We start from the raw sequence: 22,677 nt of genomic DNA, 5'->3' as shown, positions 1-22,677 counted from the left end.
GATTACAGGGAAATACAGGATCAGTCAGAATGTGATTATTGATAAGATGCTTGAAAAGTTAAGTTTACTGAATTAATATGGTATATTGTGTAATATAACCAATCATATATTGGTTCCATTTGATCTTCAAAGCAGTGTATTACATAAGTAACCTTGGGGTGATAAAGTACAATTATGTGACCTCTATCAGGATTTACCCTAGGCTATGACCATCAATCACAACCACAGCCTTATCAAGACCTACAGTATCACGATGAGGTTGGGTACCATTTGCCCTCCATGTGATACATCTACTGTAAGTTTGTGCAACTGAGTGCCCTAGAGCTTCCTGTATAAATAGCCTGGAGGCTATTATCAAGTCATGTACAGTAGCCTAGCTAAGTGTAATAGGCTAGCATACTTGCAGTGGGATTTGTGGTTGACTTTAGCCTACACAATCACGTTAAAGTGTAGGCCTATTGCCTTCAATGCTGTAGTGCAACTGAATCGTTTTTTATTTTATAAAGAATAACTTTTTAGGATAGTTCTCCAATACCTTGAGCTCACATCCCATTTATTTAATTGGATTGGCTATACTGTTCTTCAATCCTGGTCTTGGACCACAGGGTGTGTAGGATTTTGTTCCACTAGGATTTTGTTGCCCGCTAAGGAGTTGAATTCAGTCTGGATTTTCTTGCTATACTAAGAGACCTGATAGAAATAATCAAGGGTGTGATGATTAGTTGAGGCCAACTGGGCTGAAACAAGCCTGCACACCCTGTGGGTCCCCACGATCAGGATAATGCATCCAGGTGCACATTTGTCATCAACTGATGGGTAAATTAGTGTTCCTGTTGTTTTTTTCTCTCAGTTGAAGCCATGGGGCAACCGGTTTGAAGTTGATCTCACATTCAAAGTTGGTGTGCCCATTCCTAACTGAGGGGTCAGTGGATTTGACCTGACCTCCTCCTGACCTATCAGAACACCTGAACTGTGACCATCATGGCGGAGAGAGCTGGCTTTGGGATCCCCAAAAGCAACTTACGTCCTGTAGGCTCACTCCCACCAGAGCCTATCGATATCATCCGTACCAAGGCCCGATCCAGAAGAGTCCGCATCAATGTTGGGGGTCTTGTCCACGAGGTCCTATGGAGGACACTGGACCGTCTCCCCAGGACCAGGCTGGGTAAACTCAGAGACTGCAATACCCACGAAACCTTAATGGAGATCTGCGATGATTACAGCTTGACTGATAACGAGTACTTCTTCGATAGGCACCCAGGAGCGTTCTCCTCCATTCTGAACTTTTACAGAACAGGGAAGCTGCACATGATGGAGGAGATGTGCGCCCTGTCCTTCGGCCAGGAGCTTGACTACTGGGGTATAGATGAGATCTACCTGGAGTCCTGCTGCCAGGCCAGGTACCACCAGAAGAAGGAGCAAATGAACGAGGAATTGAGGAGGGAGGCTGAGTCGCTCAGAGAAAAGGATGGGGAGGAGCCGGAAGAAGGCTGCTGTCCAGACAAGAGACAGAAGCTGTGGGACCTCCTTGAGAAGCCTAGCTCTTCTCTTGCTGCTAAGGTAAGACCAAAGCATTGACCTGGGTTAAGTTTAGGCCTACTGACTGTGGGTCAGTCCAAATCCATCCCATCCCATGGTGTCATAGCTGATGCAGGAATTTCTCTAATTTATCGATTTAAACATAATTTATGATCTTGGATTTGCCTCATGGCAAACATCCTAAAGTGGCTACTGTGAAGTAGTGGAGTACTATAGAGCCTTTGCTCTTAACCCCTTTTCAACTCCAGCTCAGCTGCTGGAAAAACTCTGAATGAAGTAGATCTCAATATATCAGGGATTTGATATATGGAATTTGATCAGTTAGTTTTATTCAGAGATCTTGTGTTCCACATTGAGTTTTTCTTTAGATACCTCCTTCCTTCCAACTCAGGAGGAGAGTATTGGGCCCCCAGCAGCTTAATCCTCCTTTAACCTATGAAGTAATCAGATAAGAAAGAACCCAGAAGATTATGGTGCATGTGTGATTAGTGCATACTGCTCTGTGTATTGTACAGATGATATGATACACTTAAAAATATATATTAATAATATCACACATATTGATACACAGTATTTTTCATCCTTAAATACATTTAGTTCATTTCAGTATAGGGTGATCAGTTGCTTAATAAGGGGTGAATATGAACTAGGGCACTAAATGCCTAGTGTTCGGTTAGGTATTATGGTTTGGTATTCATGTTCAAGTTAAATCAAATAACTATGTCTCCAGGACTAGGCTATTATATGAATCTGTCTAATGTGAAATATTATGTTGCAGACAGCAACTTAATTCCTTGTCTTGCATACACACTCCCAATGGTATACCATGTGTACTGGGCTTCCCAGAATTCAGGCCAAGGAAAGTAGTCAACCCATTAGTAACAGCTTTAATGTGCATGCTTTTATCTTCTTTTTTTTCTAGAGTGGGGAAGTGTAATGCATTGTATTCCCACAATTGCACATTTGTCCTCTCTATGGGCAGAATCTAAAACATCTAATGGTTCACACAGATGCTAACCTCAAATGGTATATACAGTACAGGAGGTTTTCTGAAGGACCATGCTGGAGTTTTATGGAGAGTAGTTGGGAGGGATGAGCAGAACATTTAGTTTTGCTAAAAAACACAAGTGATACCGTAAAGCGCAGTGTGCAAGTTTTTAATTTATTCAATAACATTTAGTCACCTAATTCTGGAGGAGGTGCAGAGAGTGTCTTATAGGAGTAGGCCTGATAGGAAAGCGTTTTAGGAGGAGGTAGTGAAGGTAAGAGGACAGATGGTCAGGGGAACCCACTGTTGGCTCACACAAGTACTGGTCAGTCCCCATTATCCTGCCTCACTAAACTGGCAGGACACTCAACAGACTGCCAATTGGGCAATCCTTTTGATTTCACTTTGTCCCTGTGTAATATTTGAGCCACTATGAACATCATGTAATTCAAGCTGATGGGCTCCAAACCCTGAAACATGTCCTCCTTCACATACCTGTACTATATTTACATTGAAACCTGACTATCCAGAGATGGGTATAGTAGCACCAAACTAAATGTGTTTGTTAATTAGCTTGGTGATTTGTAATGATAGAGTGAACAGTGAAGTAAGAAAGGGCATCCCTTACCCCTCCTTTATGGGCACTTGGCTTGCAGAAGGAAGCATGGGGGTAGCATTAGCTAGCACATGGGGATTAGGGAGTGCTTAAAAGCACAGAGGTGATCCCAGGGTGTGCTGCCCCCTTTGACCTGAGAAAGACATGGAAAAGCAAAAGGCACAGGGAAGGACAGTGGCTGTGTGCACCGCCAAATCCTTCTAGGTGTGATATACTGGAGGAGTGGCAATGGGTTGTACCTGGCCTGTCACAACAGTGCAGTATGTTTTGTTTGGCTCCCAGTCAATCATATTTTGCGAGTCAGCACAGTGACACAGTATCCACTCAAGCGCTTGTCATTACATCACCCACAACTGCTGACAGGAATGGAAAGGGGCCTTGCATTGACCATATCAAATTACCTCACGGACTACTCTAGAAGTCATAATTTTGTGAGGCTTCAATGGATGTTCATTAGTGTAAAATGTTATTCCAGTTTATTACTTAGTACAGTATTTGATTTGGTATATTTATCAAATCTACATTTGTATTATTAAATTATTGGAAACAAATTTACCACGGGTGTCAAAAGTTTATTGTGTGATTTTCAATGATACAACCAAACATTCGAAACTTTTGTGAATATGAGTAATTTCTTGACACAGAACATGTGAAACTTCCATGTGAGTGCTTACAGCTTGCTGTGTCCTGGGCATACTGGTCATCAACTCCTTCATTCTACACACCGTTCTTAAATATCTGTCAGTTTTAACATACTTTTATATGCTATAAAAGCCATCAGGAAATCATACAGGTAGGCCTACTACATAATGGTATGTGTCCCTAGTTTTGCTGAGGCCTGGTTGTACGGCTCAGTACTGTAGGGAGTGATGGAAGTGAGACTTAATCTTCTTTGGGGGTTTTACCCTGGCTGCTTCTGCAAATAGACTGTTGCGAAGGCTGCACACCGTCTGGCTCACAGTGAGCTAGGTTTGCAATATGCCGGTCGGTCCGGGCAGGGGTCACGTGTGCGGTAGAGCTGTTAATCAATTACTGGAGTTGGGTTTGCTGCTGCTATAAGATTAACAAATGAAGTACAGGTAGTCTCCTTCTCGCTTCATGATGAGTTCCTTCAGTACTTGGTTGAGGGTCCCCTGGTTAATTTGAGTTAATGACTGTGAGATTGTGCATATGGCAGAAGCCTGTTTCTTTAGCACACTCAATTTACTCTTGAAGAATGCTTAAAAAGCTTGAGTTAGTTAAATTTGTCCATTTGGCAGGTTAGACAGAATGCTTGGATAGCAGAATTGTTTTTCCCAATTGTGTTGTTGATGCGTATCCTTTTTAAAATTCTTTCACCCATTTACATCGATTGACCTTCAATTGGAGCTGATAATGTCATATGGGTCAAAGGGCATTGTTCTCAAAGAAAGGTACAGGTTTTTCACTCTCCCATGTGGCTCAATTGCTGTGGTCTGGAACATGCACTATAGTAGTACAGGGTTATCTTAGCCTGGGCTAGATTGGAATTTTGTGCATGGTAAAACTGTATTCCAACATTTTATCTTTTTTGAGAGATGTCTTTCAATCCACCTCAATTTACCCACTGGTTAGAAAGGTCACAATTTTGACATGGGGACCTGATCAACTCAGAGCATTTATTTAAGGGGCCTTTCTATATTCAGCAGCCATGGGAATATATTCACAGGCAAAGTTGAATCATTATTATACCAAGGATGTTATCCTATTATTGATATATGGGATGAGGGATTTTGAGTCTTGGCAAGTAAACTGCGCCTCTCAGCATAATCCATTTTGCCTTCAGTTCGTATAAGCATGGCAGTTCAGTTTGTATAAGCATGGCAGTTCAGTTTGTATAAGCATGGCAGTTCAGTTTGTATAAGCATGGCAGTTCAGTTTGTATAAGCATGGCAGTTCAGTTTGTATAAGCATGGCAGTTCAGTTTGTATAAGCATGGCAGTTCAGTTTGTATAAGCATGGCAGTTCAGTTTGTATAAGCATGGCAGTTCAGTTCGTATAAGCATGGCAGTTCAGTTCGTATAAGCATGGCAGTTCAGTTCGTATAAGCATGGCAGTTCAGTTTGTATAAGCATGGCAGTTCAGTTTGTATAAGCATGGCAGTTCAGTTCGTATAAGCATGGCAGTTCAGTTCGTATAAGCATGGCAGTTCAGTTTGTATAAGCATGGCAGTTCAGTTCGTATAAGCATGGCAGTTCAGTTTGTATAAGCATGGCAGTTCAGTTTGTATAAGCAAGCATGGCAGTTCAGTTCGTATAAGCATGGCAGTTCAGTTTGTATAAGCATGGCAGTTCAGTTCATATAAGCATGGCAGTTCAGTTCATATAAGCATGGCAGTTCAGTTCGTATAAGCATGGCAGTTCAGTTCATATAAGCATGGCAGTTCAGTTCATATAAGCATGGCAGTTCAGTTTGTATAAGCATGGCAGTTCAGTTCATATAAGCATGGCAGTTCAGTTCATATAAGCATGGCAGTTCAGTTCATATAAGCATGGCAGTTCAGTTCATATAAGCATGGCAGTTCAGTTCATATAAGCATGGCAGTTCAGTTCGTATAAGCATGGCAGTTCAGTTCGTATAAGCATGGCAGTTCAGTTCGTATAAGCATGGCAGTTCAGTTCGTATAAGCATGGCAGTTCAGTTCGTATAAACATGGCAGTTCAGTTCGTATAAGCATGGCAGTTCAGTTCGTATAAGCATGGCAGTTCAGTTCGTATAAGCATGGCAGTTCAGTTCGTATAAGCATGGCAGTTCAGTTTGTATAAGCATGGCAGTGCGAGGCGCAGGAAAATGTCAATTGCATCTGTGTGGTAATGTGCCACCCTTTATATAACTGCTTGTCTCATCCCTCCTCCCATCTCCTCTATCTGCAACTACCTCAATATTAAAAGCTGTAAACAGGAAAAAATAAGCCCATCAATTCTCATCCTGTGTCACTTAATACAGGCACATGCACAGATCGGGCTCTACCTGTGCAGAGCACAGCACCTTTTCCCTTCCTGTCTCTGAAGTGTCCTTTTGTTGCTGTTGTTCTGATCCCACTAACTGCAAGTTGTCGTAAATATGTGTGTTAAATATATGACATTTAATTAGCCATTAAGATATGGCCATCTATTGTTTTTATGTAACTTAATGATGAAAGTCATAACTGCTCAACAAGCCTTAAACATTATTAAACAAATGTTGCACCTGCCCCCCAAAATATCTTTCCCCGGCCCTGACTTCATATATGCATTGTGTTGCTAAGTCATTTCATTTAAAATGTCCTTCACATTCCACTATAGTAGCCAGTTGTTAAAATTCAAAGCATGAGCCGTCCTTTTACTTTTTAGAAACTGCTGGTTATCTTAGATTTATATCAACTTTGAGAGAATTTCATTCCATTATGGCAGAGGGTCCATCTGGACCTTTTTTAGAGCTCGACTTAATCATCAGTGACACTGAGGTTGTTCAATATTACTCAGTTGCCAAACAGTGTCTTCTCTCTCAGGTTAGTCTTAAAGGTGAAATGTTTTGTCGTTTTGTTTTTCCTCATTTTTGGAGGTGTACAGATTGAATGAGTCTGTTGATCCTCAACAATAAACACTTGAAAGTCAAGATCATGCGATCGATTAAACGTACTTTAAATGTAATCTTTTTTGCTTATTTGTCATTCTTATTTGAGAAATCATACAATTGATTGCGGGGCTTGAGGGTGGGGAGTGTGATATGATTTATTTGACTGCAGTTGGCAGGCTGTAGGCCTACAGCACAATGGCACATGAAAGGAACTGGGCACTCTACTATAGTTGGAAATCATTGCCCTGAGTTGAGTAGTCTATTTATGGAGTGGGCGGCAATCGAATACGCAGTAATATGCAAATTAGTTCTGCATTAGCAGATGACATACGCATGTTGTTTTTTTGTTGTGATGCATAAGTATGCTGTGGCAGTCTGCTCTTCTCCATTCAATGCAATACTGTGCGGTGAGCATGTGGCCGTTGCAACATCCAATGTTTGTCCCTAAAACAGAATACCTTGGACATAAATATCAGTTCAGTTTTCATGCTGTGTTGAAGTACAGGTTGCCACTCATCACGTTGTCTGAATCTATGTCACATGTTCATGTCACCTAAATAACCAAGCTTTTGGTTGGCCTGTATATCGTGATGACCAACCAGGCACACGTATTTGACTAATTACTATAATCGTGGCCTTCTCCCTTCTCCCCTTACACAAAGAGACACCATCACACCCTCACCAACAAACTGAACTCAATCCAGTGGGCTTTGGTCTACATAGATCACAGCCAGGGACCATCGCCTGAGCCAACATGGTCTAAATAAAACCTATTCTGTGGGGTAATAGCATGGTGTCTTTGACCATAGTAATGAACTGTGAAATCTATACAAATTCCCTTCATACTGCAATGTTATATTGATACATTTTTGAGAGTCTATATGCATTTTCACTGTATATTGATAATTGAGTCATTGCATTGCTAAGAAACACTGATATATTTGGTTTCCAATCCAGTGGTACATCCCTCATCAATAGTGAATATGTACACACACATATATACACAAACACACAAGGCTTGATATTGGTTAAGTTATGGTCTTATGTAGGTTATATAACCATTTTCCAGTTGCTATTGTTGTACTATGTCCTGAAATGCCACTCCTCCGCTGTGCCCCTTACTCAGCAGAATCTACGTGACAAATGTGGTGGGTTGGCTCCAGCTACATCTCACCTATAAAAACACTGCTAATCCAATATATCCTACATCACTTTCCCATAAATACCCCCTGACATTGATCAATATGTTCTTGAGTTTCCGTGCTCAGTTTGTTTCCCCTCCGAGACATTTGTCAGATGAAATCTAACCTTCAGTCCTTACATCCTATGCATTGAGATGGTATTTTTTTTGGGGGGGGGGGGGTTAAAGCATGTTGTTTGTCTTGCTGCTTTTTGTCTTGTTGTCCATCAGATGTATAAACTGTGAGCTCTTTGCTGTATGACAAGTATACCCCAGAGGAAGTAGGCTCTGTAGGTCAGCCATTTTGTTATTGGTTCAGAATATATATTTCATATACTGTAGGATTCATTTTTGCTGGCTGTATACTGGCATACATTTTACAGGCATACTTTCATATCATTAATTATTTTAGTAAATTACATTTTGCCTTTGGCAGTTATGATCACGATATTGCTACTGGACTTGAGGTGAAGTTGGTTTGAGGTGAACTGTAATACTGTTTGACTGATGGATTTACTGTTATTTGCACATCATTTTTACATGAAATTTTACAAGTGGTGTTTCTCTTTTATGTCATAACCATAACAATTGTGATACAGTCATTATTTTGATGAATATTCCCCTCTAACAGCTGTGTCAAGCCACAGTTCTCTGCCTTCCACACGTCTTAATTTCCTCTCCGATGTCGCTGTAAATCCAAACTCCTGTCGCAGATTATAGCTGGAACAAATCCCTGTGTTCTGCCAGATTGAACCTCTACAAACAATCTTCCCGGGACAATGTTTTGTGCATTTCCTGGGAGCCTTTGTTTAAAGTTTAGCAGCAACCCAAGAGCTAAACGTAACTGAGTGGGAGGAAGGCACTGGCCAGGGCTTAATGAGGGAAATCCAGATCTTTCAATTAATCTGCTTACCTCTCAGTAGCCAGATGTTCTCAAGGACTGCACCATGCCGGTCCAGGTCACACATGCATGCAGCCTGGTGGGGACAGAGAGAAACACAGCTGAGGCAGCTCAGCCAGCGTACTAGCCCCATTGTCCAGCGGTCCCACCTCTCACATACTGTATTGGATATCTCCGCCACTCATAACCATAGAGCATCATGCTCAGGGTTATGTTTTGAGGGATTTCTGTGTATGAATAAAGGGATTTATTGTCAAAGAATATTATAATGAAAATGTGGATTATCAGGGTATAATACTCAAAGCTCTTCGACTGGGTCTCCCAAATGGATTCCCTTGTTGGATTTTAAAATCTCCAAAGGGCATTTTCTAAATACAGAACATACCTATATCTACAATACCAGTCAAAAGTTTGGACACACCTACTCATTCAAGGGTTTTTCTTTATTTTTACTATTTTCGACATTGTAGAATAATAGTGAAGACATCAAAACTATGAAATAACACATATGGAATCATTTAGTAACCAAAAAAGTGTTAAACAAATCAAAAAATATTTTTGATTCTTCAAAGTAGCCACCCTTTGCCTTGATGACAACTTTGCACACTCTTGGCATTCTCTCAACCAGCTTCACCTGGAATGCTTTTCCAACAGTCTTGAAGGAGTTCCCACATATGCTGAGCACTTTTTGGCTGCTTTTCCTTCACTCCACGTTCCAACTCATCCCAAACTAGCTCAATTGGGTTGAGGTCGGGTGATTGTGGAGGCCAGGTCATCTGATGCAGCCCTCCATCACTCTCCTTCTTGGTCAAATAGCCGTTACACAGCCTGGAGGAGTGTTGGGTCATTTTCCTGTTGAAAAATAAATTATAGTCCCACTAAGCGCAAACCAGATAGGATGGTGTATCACTGCAAAATGCTGTGGAGCCATGCTGGTTAAGTGTGCCTTGAATTCTAAATAAATCAGACAGTGTCACCAGCAAAGCCCCCTTACACCATCACACCTCCTCCATGCTTCACGGTGGGAACCACATATACAGAGATAATCTGTTCACTCTGTGTCTCACAAAGACATAGTGGTTGGAACCGAAAATCTCAAATTTGGACTCATCAGACTGCACAGGAAGAAACGGTCAAAGTTCTTGACATTTTCCGCATTGACTGACCATCATGTCTTAAAGTAAGGATGGACTATCCTTTCTCGTTGCTTATTTGAGCTGTTCTTGCCATAATATGGACTTTGTCTTTTACCAAATAGGTCTAGAGGGAACTTTTTTTTATAGTTTATAGTTTCTTTTAGTTTATATGAAAATATATATGATCTATATGGAAAATAGTCAATTGTTATTGCTGTGAAAAATATATTTTCTGTAGACTACAGATGAATCCTGAAATACTCTAGAATATCTCTTGTAGATTCCCATAGCGATATCCGTCTTGAGAAAGTAATGAAGGTGACATACTGTACATTGTCTATTGATACACCTTATTATTTCCTTTTTACATATTCAATAAAAATACAACATATGTGCCTCAATGGTAATTGCTCCACTCCACTGAGAGCTCCATGGCCAAAGAGAAAGCTCTGTCATTTGCATTTATTTAATTCATGAGAGCTTTGTCAGACTGTGCTCTTTTAGTGGGTAAAGATTGTCTGTCAGGACTGTTGGGGGATAAAACCACCCAGAATGTTTTGCAGGAGAAGAACAATACGGGTGTTTTATGACTATTACACAGCGTATCAAAGAAGACTCTTACACCTTAGCCATGAAGGGGCATTCTTGTGGCTGAGTATCTGATGATCCGTTGGCTTTCCCTCCCTGTGTGTACACGCATGCCCTGCCCTGGAATGATCTCAAGACGTAGGCTAGCTATTTCTCTGTATCCAGATCACTGTTCATGTAATTAAGTTGGTGCAGATCTAAAGATAAGGTCAGGAGGAAGCTAATCCTGCTCATTCCACCCCCACACCCTCACCAGCAATGTCTGTCTACCTGGACTATATCTATATGCACCACACGCGCACAAGGCCCGTGAGTGAATTACTCTGTATTAAGTGCTTGGGTAGTATATCACACAGCAATGTGAGGGTAGAATCTATAGAGTGTTTGCTGAACAAGGCACAGTGGTCTCAATGAATGGTGTAAATGCCATGTCGTGTCATAGACAAGATAAAGACACATGGTAGTGGCCCACTAGTGTGGTTTTCACAGAAAAGTTCTGTAAGTGTATAATGTTGAATACTGACTTCAGTGTCCTGCCTGTGAAAAAGTCCAACTTTTCAGCATAGTCTTTGCCATTGTGTTGTTTCTTCATGTACAGAGCAACTCAAGTCACTCAAGGCTATCACTAATTTCCCTGTGAAATTTCTACGTGAAGCAGCATGAATTTAGATTAGACCAAAGTGGAAAGATGCAAAGGTCAAACCATTTGGCAACTATTACGCCACTTTAGTGGATGTTGCACTTGCACTTTGACCCACCTGGTGGGTGATAATTCAGGTCACAGTTGACCAATGAGACCTCAAGAAGCTCTGCCATCACACCCAATAGGCATAATGCAGGATGACCATTGACTTGACCTCAGCAACCATGACTGTAGCCTGAAGGGTTGTTCATCCTGACATGCCCGAGACAATCCCTGCGTCACGCAATTCCTACAGCCAAGGCTTTTCAGAGGCTTTGTCTTATCCCTCCCTACACTCTTAGAATAAAAGGTGCTATATAGAACTGTGCCCTTTCCTGCAGTCAAATGACCAAATCTCCCTCTAGAGGCCTCATGGGTAGAATGTTATTAACCCTTGGATTCGTATGGTCACACATTTGTGTCTTCACAACTCTATTCCTCAATTTCACCATTTATTGTAAAAGATAAATGCAAACATCATCCAAGCATCATACGGAACACATCCACAGCCAAACTCATTCCATAAACCAATCTAAATAACAGGTTGCATTGACAAAAATACAATACTTAAGGTAGCGACCGAACAGTTAGACTTGTTAACAATGTACCACATATCTGGTGAGCACAAGGGAGAAATGTAATATTGTTTAGAAAAGAGACACGTATCAGCGAAGCTAACAGCAGCTAAATTCTTTATGATGGCAGCCATGTTTGACAAGAGAACTCCCTAATCCCAGAATGTCATTCACTATAAGATGCAAATAAACTAAGTCAAAGTCAAAGATGGCTTCACCCATTGCCCGAAATATATGAACTTAGTTTGGCCACTTTTTGAACGGTCATCCAACTCAGAATTCCAACTCGGGAACTTTGGCCTCTTTCTAGAGCTCTGACATTCCGACCTGAAGATCACTGACGTCATGATTTGACCTCATATTCTTCAGAGTTCCCAGTTGTCTTGAAAGCACCATAAGTCAGTCAATTGAACCATCTCTTCACCTTGATGTGTTATAACATCTTTGGTCTGACAGATACGTATGTCAAAAACATGGTTCTACACATAGCCTCTGACAATAACATCGACGTACAGAAATACGCTGACTCAGTGAGCGAGTTTATAAGGAAGTGTATAGGAGATGTTATATCCACTGTGACTATTAAAACCTTCCTTAACCAGAAACTGTGGATTGATGGCAAAACTGAAAGCACTTACCACCGATTTAATCATGCCAAGGCGACTGGAAACATGCCCAAATACAAACAGTGTAGTTATTCCCTCCGTATGGCAATCAAACAAGCAAAGCGTCAGTATAGAGACAAAGTGGAGTCGCAATTCAATGGCTCAAACATGAGACATATATGGCAGGGTCTACAGACAAGCATGGATGACAAAAAGAAAACCAGCCCCGTTGCTGACACTGACGTCTTGCTCCTAGACAAATTAAACAACTTCTTTGTGCGCTTTGAGGACATTACAAAACCATCTACACGGCACACTGCCAAAGACTGTGGGCTCTCCTTCTCCGTGGCCGACGTGAGTAAAACATTTCAACGTGTTAACCCTCACAAGGCTGATGGCCCAGACGGCATCCCTTGCCACGTCCTCAGAGCATGCGCAGACCAGCTGGCTAGTGTGTTTACGGACATATTCAATCAATCCCTATCCCAGTCTGCTGTCCCCACATGCTTCAAGATGGCCACCATTGTTCCTGTTCCCAAGAAAGCTAAAGTAACTGACGTAAATGACTATCGTACTGTAGCACTCACTTCTGTCATCATGAAGTGCTTTGAGAGACTAGTCAAGGATCATATCACCTCCACCCTACCTGTCACCCTAGACCCACTACCAATTTGCTTACCGCCCCAATAGGTCCACAGACGATGCACCCTGTGCAAATGGTTCCTGAACTTCCTGACGGGCCGCCCCCAGGTGGTAGGCAACGACATCTCCACTCTGTCACTCCACAGTGACATGGGTGACTCCTCATTAATTCTTATGTGAATTAATGAGGAGGCTGAACACACCTCAATTCAAACTGTTGTTGCAAAATAAAACCTGTTAGAAAATAATTTGAAATTGGACTAATTGAAACAGCCTATAGATAATTAGCAAGCAGCGTGCCTTGGTTAGAGGGCAGCGCGGGTTAACTGTCCTAATGCTTAACGATCACATTTTGAAAAAGTGAGTGGATTCTGACATCACCTGCATTAAAAAAAACTCATGCTAAGGCGACCATTACATGTTGACGACACCGGGCACGCGCGTATCCGCGTGGGCTTCTTGATTTTGTCCATCCACACCAGATGCAATCAGGACACGCAGGTTGAAATATCAAAAAGAACTCTCAGCCAACTGATTCATTTGGGGACAGGTCGAAACACATATGAAACATTCATGGACATTTAGCTCTCCTCCGACAATTAATCCACAATTAAATCTAATAATCTGTCCTAGTTCAATCTTCTTCTGTGAATTTTATATGACGTTGGCAACCAACTTTAAGATGCATTACTGCAACCAACTGGAATGGAGTGTGGACCTCCATCTTTCAATCACCCAAGTGGGTATGTGGGTATGTGCTCCTAAAAACCAATGAGGAGATGGGAGAGGCAGGACTTCCAGCGCGTCAAACATCTAGAATAGAACCAAGTTCTATTTTAGCACATGGCTATGCAGATGCTCATGAGCAGTTTGGTTGAAATTATTGAATAACATGTATTTGTACATTTATTTTTCAATGCTCGCGCACGCAACACTGCCGGTGTGGTCAGCATGTTAGAGATATTTGGAATTCACGCGTGAAAAGGTTACTATAGTATTTGTCATAAATTCGTAATTAATACACTTTTTTTATAAACGCTGAAAATTCAATGTTTCTATGTCAAACAGTTTTGTTATTTTTCAGTCTTCTGTGATATTTATATGTATATAAAGTGTAATATTGGGATGCAAACTCAAAATTGAATACATTTAAACTCTATATCTGACATGGTACAGGTGCCTTCTTTTTCTTAAACCCAAAACCATGTGTGTGAGGTGGATACTTTAGTTTCAAAGTAGATGTGTTTAAGACTCCCAAGAAACACTCTGTGTGACCCTGATTTAGCCGACTGCAGTAAAATGTAAAGGTTATTTGCCTGTCCCCATATGAAAACCCCTTGAAGAAGCCTTTTTGGTTACAGGTTTTGATTGCAGGGTTCCATTTAGAACCGTCTCTACAGAGGGTTCTACATGGAACCCAAAAGGGTTCTACCTGGAACCAAAAAGGGTTCTCCTATGGGGACAGCCGAAGAACCCTTATGGAACCCTTTTTTCTAAGAGTGTACCACTGCATCACATAATGACAGACTCTCTCTACGTCTCTCTCTGTAAAGCTCTATAGCAAGCCACCTTTCTTTAATGTGTTCTCAGTTGAACATTTGTATATATTTTTTAAGTTTTGAAATGTTCCTACATCTGATATCTTTCCAATGATTTGGGTTATTTGGGATTTACTTATGTAGTAACATAGTTGTTACATTGTTCTGGCATATTAACCTTTTCCACCTTATTAATATTAAAACCAAGTACAAATATCATTGATACTAATTGTAGGTAGCTACTGATTGTGTTGAATTATACATTATTTTCATTAAGTAAATAACAGGTAAACACCTGGGAGTACAGCAGGCCAACCCATTTCTACTTACCACATAATTTCTTAGTAAGAATCTGTCAAATACCATCTAAAACAGCACTGTAAAATAAAAATAAACATGACCAATACTTGTATGGATCATGGTACTTTATAAGTGGAACCAACATATATATTATGTTTTACCACCAGTTGTGGCTCATTTATTTCTTGCCTCGTCTTGGCAGGAGGCTTTCTCAAAAGTAGCTGGCAGCAGATGCAGGCGGTTGTCAGCGACTCACGTGGCATCAACAGGCTGTCACAGCTATGGCCACTCTCCACTATAAATCACCTTATGTGCTCTCCTGGACATTTTTTATTTTTATTATATATTTTTATCACTTTATATGTAGATGCAGGTATAATAAGTCAATATAACACCCCCTGTCCTCCAGAGGGCCATAAGTATAGGAGCTTCTGCATGTGCTTGCGTTGTCTTGTCTCTGTGAGGAGGACATTTCAGGATAATTATAATAGGATTTGGTGGCTATCTATAGTAAGGATAGAGAGAGGTTAGAAATGGTTACTCATTCTTTCCTCAACAGGAAGAATCAACCAATAATCTGATACTTCTTCTTCAGTCAACGTTGTAATTCTAAACACCCCCATGGAAACTTTCATTGAAAAATGCCAGCCAGACAGTGTATTGTGTATAGAAAGGTGATTGTGTATAATAATTGATTAATGAAACTCATTGTGATCCATACAGTATGGTTGTATGGCTATGGGCTATGAGTAGAGACTCAAAGTTAGCATGTATTAGCCTATACATATAATATTTATGTTTCAAATGAGAAAGAATACATGACAGTTAATAAAGTCTATAATTGCATTTGCTTCATGGGATGATGGAAACCCTCCAGAAAGGGATTTTTCTGTGTAACCATCTCTCACAAGGCCAAGAGTCCCATCGTTAGCTCTCCAAGCCAGTCAATAGCTCTCCCCCCAAAATCTTTCTGTGCTAAATACTACAGTATGGCCTGGCCTGTTTGGGATATACCAATATACACTGACCATACAAAACATTAAGAACATTAATCTCTTTCCATGACATAGACTGTCCAAGTGAATCCAGGTGAAAGCTATGATCCCTTATTGATGGCACTTGTTAAATCCACTTCAATCAGCATAGATGAAGGGGAGGAGATAGGTTAGAAATACATTGTTAAGCCTTGAGACAATTGAGACATGGATTGTGTATGTGTGCTATTCAGAGGGTGAATGGGCAAGGCAAAAGATTGCCTTTGAACAGGGTATGGTAGTAGGTGTCAGGCACAGGTGCACCGGTTTGTGTCAAGAACTGCAATGCTGCTGGGTTTTTCACGCTCAACAGTTTCCCGTGTGCATCAACAATGGTCCACCACCCAAAGGACATTCAGCCAACTTGACACAACTGTGGGAAGCATTCGAGTCAACATGGGCCAGTATCCCTATAGAAATGATTTTGTCACCTTGAGGGAAAAGGGGGGGGGGAGGGGTGTTCTGCTAGGAAATGTTACTGCTAACTCCTAACTGCATTATCTGCAATGAGGGATCTGTCTTTTTACGTCATTAGTTCTCCCATTCAAACACCTGTGCATCTTTTAGATGAGTTGAAATTAAATTGCCAACTGTCTGTGTGACTGAATCTCCAACAGACAATACTGTATTTAGGGTTGCAAAGCTCCTGTAATTTACCAAAGTTACTGGAATCTTCAGTATTTTTGGTAATTAACAGAAAATCTATGGCAATCTATCGTAATTTTGGTAATTTATACTTGAATAACTTGTAAAAAGATGTATTCATATATAGTATATAAAAATATGTCTGTGTCCATGAGTTTCTAGTAGATAGACCATATGGTTTAAGAGAAAATAGCATCTAATCAATAATGGTATTATTTTCTATTAACTCTGCAACTATTGACTTTTCTTCTCAACTGCCACCAGTTTGACACCAAAACCTTGAGAACAAATACATATTGACATTGTGAAATATATACAGTGCTATTGTGAAAGTAGTCACACTCTTGAATTTGAGTCACACTGTTGAGTTACAGCCTGCATTTAAAATGGATTAAATTAAGATTTTGTGTCACTGATCTACACACAATACTCCATAATGTCAAAGTAGAATTTTGTTTGTAGAACAAGGAATTAATAAAACATTAAAAGCTGAAATGTCTTGAGTCAATAAGTATTCAAACCCTTTGTTATGTCATGCCTAAATACATTCAGGAGTAAAAATGTGCTTAATAAATCGCATAAGTTGCATGGACTCATTCCATGTTATATAATAGTGGTTAAAATCATTTTTGAATGACTACCCCATATCTTTACCCCACACATACAATTATCTGTAAGGTCCCTCAATCGAGTAGTGAATTTCAAGCAGAGATTGAACCACAAAGACCAGGAAGGTTTTTCAATGCCTTGCAAAGAAGGGCAGCGATTGGTAGATGTGTAAAAAAAAATAAAAAAGCAGACACAGAATATCCCTTTGAACATGGTGAAGTTATTCATTTGGCTTTGGATGGTGTATCAAAACACCCAGTCACTCCACAATGCTAACCTAAATGAAAAGAAAGAAGCCTCTACAGAATACAAATACTCCAAAACATGCATACTGTTTGCATGAAGGCACTTAAGTATTACTGCACAAAATGTGTCCAGAATACAAAGCGTTATATTTGGGCCAAAACCAACACAAAATATCAGTACCACTCTTCATATTTCAAGCATGCTGGTGGCTGCATCATGTTATGGGTATGCTTGTCATCGGCAAGGACTATGGAGTTTTGGGGGGGATAAAAATAAACTGAATACAGCTATAAGCACAGGCAAAATCCTAGAGGAGAACCTGCTTCAGTCGGCTTTAAAACAGACACTGGAAGATGAATTCACCTTTCAGCAGGACAATAACCTAAAACACAGGGCCAAATCTACACTGGAGATGCTTACCAAGAAAACATTGAATGCTCCTGAATGGCCTAGTTAAATTTGACTTAAATCGGCCTGAAAATCTATGGCAAGACTTGAAAATGGATGAATAGTAATGGTCAATAACCAATGAGCTTGAAAAAAGTTTTACCACAAGAATAATGGGCAAATATTGTGCAATCCAGGTGTGCAAACTCTTTGAGACTTACCAAAAAAAATTACACCTGAAATCGCCGCCAAAGGTGTTTTTACAAAGCATTGACTCGGGGATGTGAATACATATGCAAATTAGGTATTTCTGTATTTCATTTTCAGTAAATAAAAAATAAAACAAATCATTAAAACGTATTGTGTGTAGATGGGTGAGAAAAAAATATATTTAATCAATTTTGAATTCTGGCTGTAAATGTGTAATAAGTCAAGGGTTATAAATACTTTCTGAAGGTACTGTAAGTGTGTTAAAAGGATTTCATGCTGAAACCCTGGTATTCACTAATTTGATGGCTTATATTTAGCATAATGTTTTAGAGCTTTGACATTCCGTTTTTCATTTAATTTAATATCTTATTTAATTATTTCATATATTTTACATTTGATAAATCACCAGAGGGCTAGAGATAATTACAGACACCTGTGATAATCTGAAATACCCAAAAGGGCCACTAGATGTCTTGTCATAGATTACATAAAATCCTTAAAAGATACCAACATTCTGGTAGTTTACTGGTACACTTTGAAAGTTTCAAGTAATATCCGCTCCCTTTGCAGCCCTAACTATACTTTTATGCCATAGTTTTTTGTTGTCTCTGTCTGCTAATCACAATGAACTTTTTTTCTACAGAGGCGTTGGAGATACAGATCTATTTCGGTGTCGGAGTCCTTTGTAACCTGGGGTTAATTCTCCTCTAAAGCCATGATTAAGAGAGTGTTTCAGGGAGGTAAAGCCCATGTGATGACAGTGTCACAGGCCTTGGGAACCCAAGCCAAGGGGGAGGGAAGGAGGGAGGGAGGCTGGACGGACCAGGTATAGCTAAGAGGGATATAATAAGCGTCTATTTCCACAGGGCACTAAACCTGTGCCCTTGTCTTGATGACAAAGTGAACATACACACACCTCACAGGTTTGACCTTTGTCAACCTTTGGTATGTGCTTATGTAGTGCTTATTTAATCTGAGAAAGATGGTCATTGACAAAGACTTCTTAGAACCGTGACACAATAAAGTGCAGACAAAAATATAAATACTGTTAATTAGCGTTAACTGATGTGGTGATTTGTTTGTTTCCTCCATCAGTCAGATATCCCTGATTTAAGTGTTTCTTGGGGTAAGGAAAGAGTGGCCTATGGGCTGCAGAAAGTTGACAGGATATCTGCTTTAAGCATTGATTATCAATCCATAAGCGAGCCTCTGCTACCGGCCACATTTAGCTGGATGGGAGGAAATATTGCCTTCTGCTCGGTCATCTGTGCCTTACACAACCATTTCTGGTATTGCTCACATCATCATACCCATTGGGTTATACAGTATATACAAGTTTAAGTGGCAGCTCCATCTAACCAAAGGATGTTGTGTAATAAATTTAAAAAAATAGGTCACTATACTGTCACTAAGTAACGTACCAGTAATATCATAGTAAAACTAAAAATGACTTTATAGTTAGATGGATACACTAACAAATCTCCCCCTTAAGGTCAGGGCACCTTACGAGGCTGCTCTGCCTCTGCCAGACCAATATGAGTACCCCACTGTAGGGTTAAGGGTTTGCATTGGGAGAACAATTCTAGACCCTGTGAAGACAGTGATAGCTGAGGTGTGGTAGTTGATTTACTTATAGAAAATTATTAGACCTTAAGCAAAGTCAGCAGTCAACTTACTGGTTGATTTTTAAATGCTTATACCTGCTCTTATTGATCCTCCTGGCAAAGCTAAATGTAAACAAATATTGAAGTCACTCACTATCTGCTCACTTGAAGGCATAATGAAGGTTTTCCAGGTACCTCAGAAAGGAAGGCTTAGTTCTGAGAAACAAGTTAACTAGAATTAAGACGATATCAGACCATGTCAGGTGGAAATTATGCATTTGTATACATGTTGATACCAAATCAAGTCTTCAGAGATTTAGAGACAGGAAATCTCTAATCAGTTTGATTCATGGCCCTTGACATTTCGCAATGATTTGTTTTCAATGAATGGAGGATATTTTCTTTCATCAAGAGAACACATTGAAACATGAAAGAACCACTTGCAAAATGCTGAAGTTATTTGTTTACTTAATCAAAACTGTTAACCTCCGACAAATATGATATCACTTTGTGGATTGTCTATGTATGTAGAAGACATAATGTTATTGTTGCTTTACCTCCCAAAGTTGGTCATCCTTTATATCAAGCAATGCTAATGTGACATGCTGATATGAACCTTGTTTATTTCAAATTCTTATTCCAGATGTTAACATTCATCTCTTTTATGTTCAGTGGACCTTTTGTGTACCCCCTTGTTTAGTGGATGAAACACAAGAGATGATGAAATCAATCCAACCACATACTATGGCATTTTCTAGTCGCATGACACATACATGTGCACCACACACACACACACACACACACACACACACACACACACACACACACACACACACACACACACACACACACACACGTAAATGGAGTTGTTTCAACTCTCTCATCATGACTAATATTAAATTCTTTCTTTGTCTTTCAGTTCCTGGCCTTTGTCTCCGTATTCTTCATCGTTCTATCAACAATCTCATTATCACTCAATACCTTGCCGGAGCTACAAGTCGTTGATGAGTTTGGCCAGTTCAATGACAATCCCAGCCTAGCGCATGTTGAAGCTGTGTGCATCGCCTGGTTCACGATGGAGTACCTCCTCCGCTTCCTCTCTTCTCCTGACAAGTGGCAGTTCAGCAAAGGCCCACTGAACGTCATTGATTTACTCGCTATCCTGCCCTACTATGTAACTCTCTTCCTGACCGAATCCAACAAGAGTGTTCTGCAGTTCCAGAATGTCAGACGAGTGGTCCAGATATTTCGTATCATGAGAATCTTGAGAATTCTAAAACTGGCCAGACATTCCACTGGACTGCAGTCCCTTGGGTTCACCCTTCGGCGCAGTTACAATGAATTGGGTCTGTTAATATTGTTTCTGGCTATGGGTATCATGATCTTCTCCAGCCTGGTATTCTTTGCTGAAAAAGATGAAGATGCCACAAAATTCACTAGTATTCCAGCTTCATTCTGGTGGGCTACCATTACCATGACAACTGTAGGTTATGGGGACATATATCCACAAACTCTTCTTGGTAAAATAGTCGGTGGGCTCTGCTGTATTGCAGGTGTATTGGTCATTGCATTGCCCATCCCCATCATTGTGAACAACTTCTCAGAGTTTTACAGAGAGCAGAAGAGACAGGAGAAAGCCATCAAGAGGAGAGAGGCCTTGGAGCGGGCCAAGAGGAATGGCAGTATTGTTTCTATGAATCTGAAAGATGCGTTTGCTCGCAGTATGGAGCTGACGGATGTTATGGTGGAGAAAGGTGACGAGAAACGGCCGATGGATAACCATCTCTCGCCTAGTAGGTGGAGCAGTAGGCACGGCAACTCTGAGGTTAGTCCAAAATCCCAGGCGAGGTATAAAGAGGTTGCTCAACTGGGATCTCCAGATAGGGTCAATCCACCAAGAACCAGCCCACAGCACCTGAACGCCCAGATATTGGAGGAGATGTACAACAAGATGACGACCACTGCCAACATTGGCTCTGGAGCTCCACATGAACAAGGACAGAAGCTTGAGGAAGTAATGGAAATGAAGGTAGTGTCTTCTGGACTAAAGCCCCCCCCAATCAAGGAACGAGCCATGGGTGACCTCAGGAGCCCATCCAGTGTGGACAGCTTTGCCAGCTGCACTACGGAGTTCACTGTGGCAGAGAGCAGTTCCCTCCTCCCCAACGTAGCAGGACGGAGAGCTCCTCATCCCCTCGACCTCAGCCAGATCACCTCTGTGGAACCAAAAACCACAGGCAAAGTTCAGCCGGCCACCATCATCAAGGAGGGTCTTTATGAGTTTGTCTCAAGCAATCCAGAGGGGGCCTCACAGGGGGAGGATAATCAAAGCTTTGACATGAGCGTCGAAAGCATCCGCAGTTCTCTCAGAGGCAACAACCCACAGAAGACAAAATCTCTCAAAGTCAATTTCAATGAATCTCAGGGAGAGGTGCCATTAACACCTCCCAGCACTAAGTCCCCTCAGTCTCTCAGTGCAACTCTGTCTCCACCAGGATACCAGCCCTCCCCACCCCCAGGCCAGGGCCCGGTGACCAGCCCATGGTCTCCAGGACAGTCAGGCCAAAGAGAGGATGGAGCCCAGGGCTTAGAGGGAGAAGGTCCGCCTTCCATTTTAAGCCATAGTGGGAATCACATGGACAGGGCCGCCGTCTTCAGCCCTTTGTCACCTAAATCCCTCAACTGCACTACTCAGGAAGTGGTCGTCGCCGGCAACGGGGAAAGAGAGACAGGCAACAGCCAAAAGGAAAACCACATAGTTCTGGATGGAAGTCTATCTCCACCTTGTGAAACAAGCATGTGACTAGTATAGGTGGAAGGTCAAGGAAAGAGGAAACAGACTCTCTGTTTGTGTATGAAGAAGAAAAAGAAGCACACTAATGTAGTGAATAATAAGTTGTCTGCATGACTTGACAAGTATTATTTCTGATAACATCACTGTTTCTGAAGACCTATGAGAACTGCTTTTTGCTGCAGACGTGGAACTTATAACAGTGGATTTTACTATAAGGCTCCAATGTGAGCAAAGAAACAACCTAGTATGAATGAGGACATTTATGAACAAATTGTACATTAT

At 40.9% G+C, this 22,677-nt stretch overlaps 1 protein-coding gene across 1 annotated transcript; it reads left to right on the top strand.

Moving 5' to 3' along the window:
• The first annotated feature begins 981 nt into the window (after positions 1-981).
• On the top strand, positions 982-22,404 carry LOC135508015 (potassium voltage-gated channel subfamily B member 2-like). Its single transcript, XM_064927895.1, has 2 exons — positions 982-1,560; positions 20,521-22,404. The coding sequence occupies exons 1-2, from the start codon at positions 982-984 to the stop codon at positions 22,402-22,404; spliced, it is 2,463 nt and encodes an 820-aa protein (XP_064783967.1).
• The last annotated feature ends 273 nt before the right edge of the window (positions 22,405-22,677 follow it).

This window comes from Oncorhynchus masou, chromosome 3 (assembly GCF_036934945.1).
Source record: "Oncorhynchus masou masou isolate Uvic2021 chromosome 3, UVic_Omas_1.1, whole genome shotgun sequence".
Taxonomy (NCBI): Eukaryota; Metazoa; Chordata; class Actinopteri; order Salmoniformes; family Salmonidae; genus Oncorhynchus; species Oncorhynchus masou.
The sequence above is the reverse complement of the archived record's forward strand: the minus strand, read 5'-3'. Positions and strand labels throughout refer to the sequence as shown.

Excerpts from the sequence above, each read along its gene's own strand:
- LOC135508015 (XM_064927895.1), top strand. The coding sequence starts at position 982 with ATGGCGGAGAGAGCTGGCTTTGGGATCCCCAAAAGCAACTTACGTCCT. Across the intron at positions 1,561-20,520 it reads GCTCTTCTCTTGCTGCTAAG|TTCCTGGCCTTTGTCTCCGT; the intron begins GTAAGACCAAAG and ends TTTGTCTTTCAG.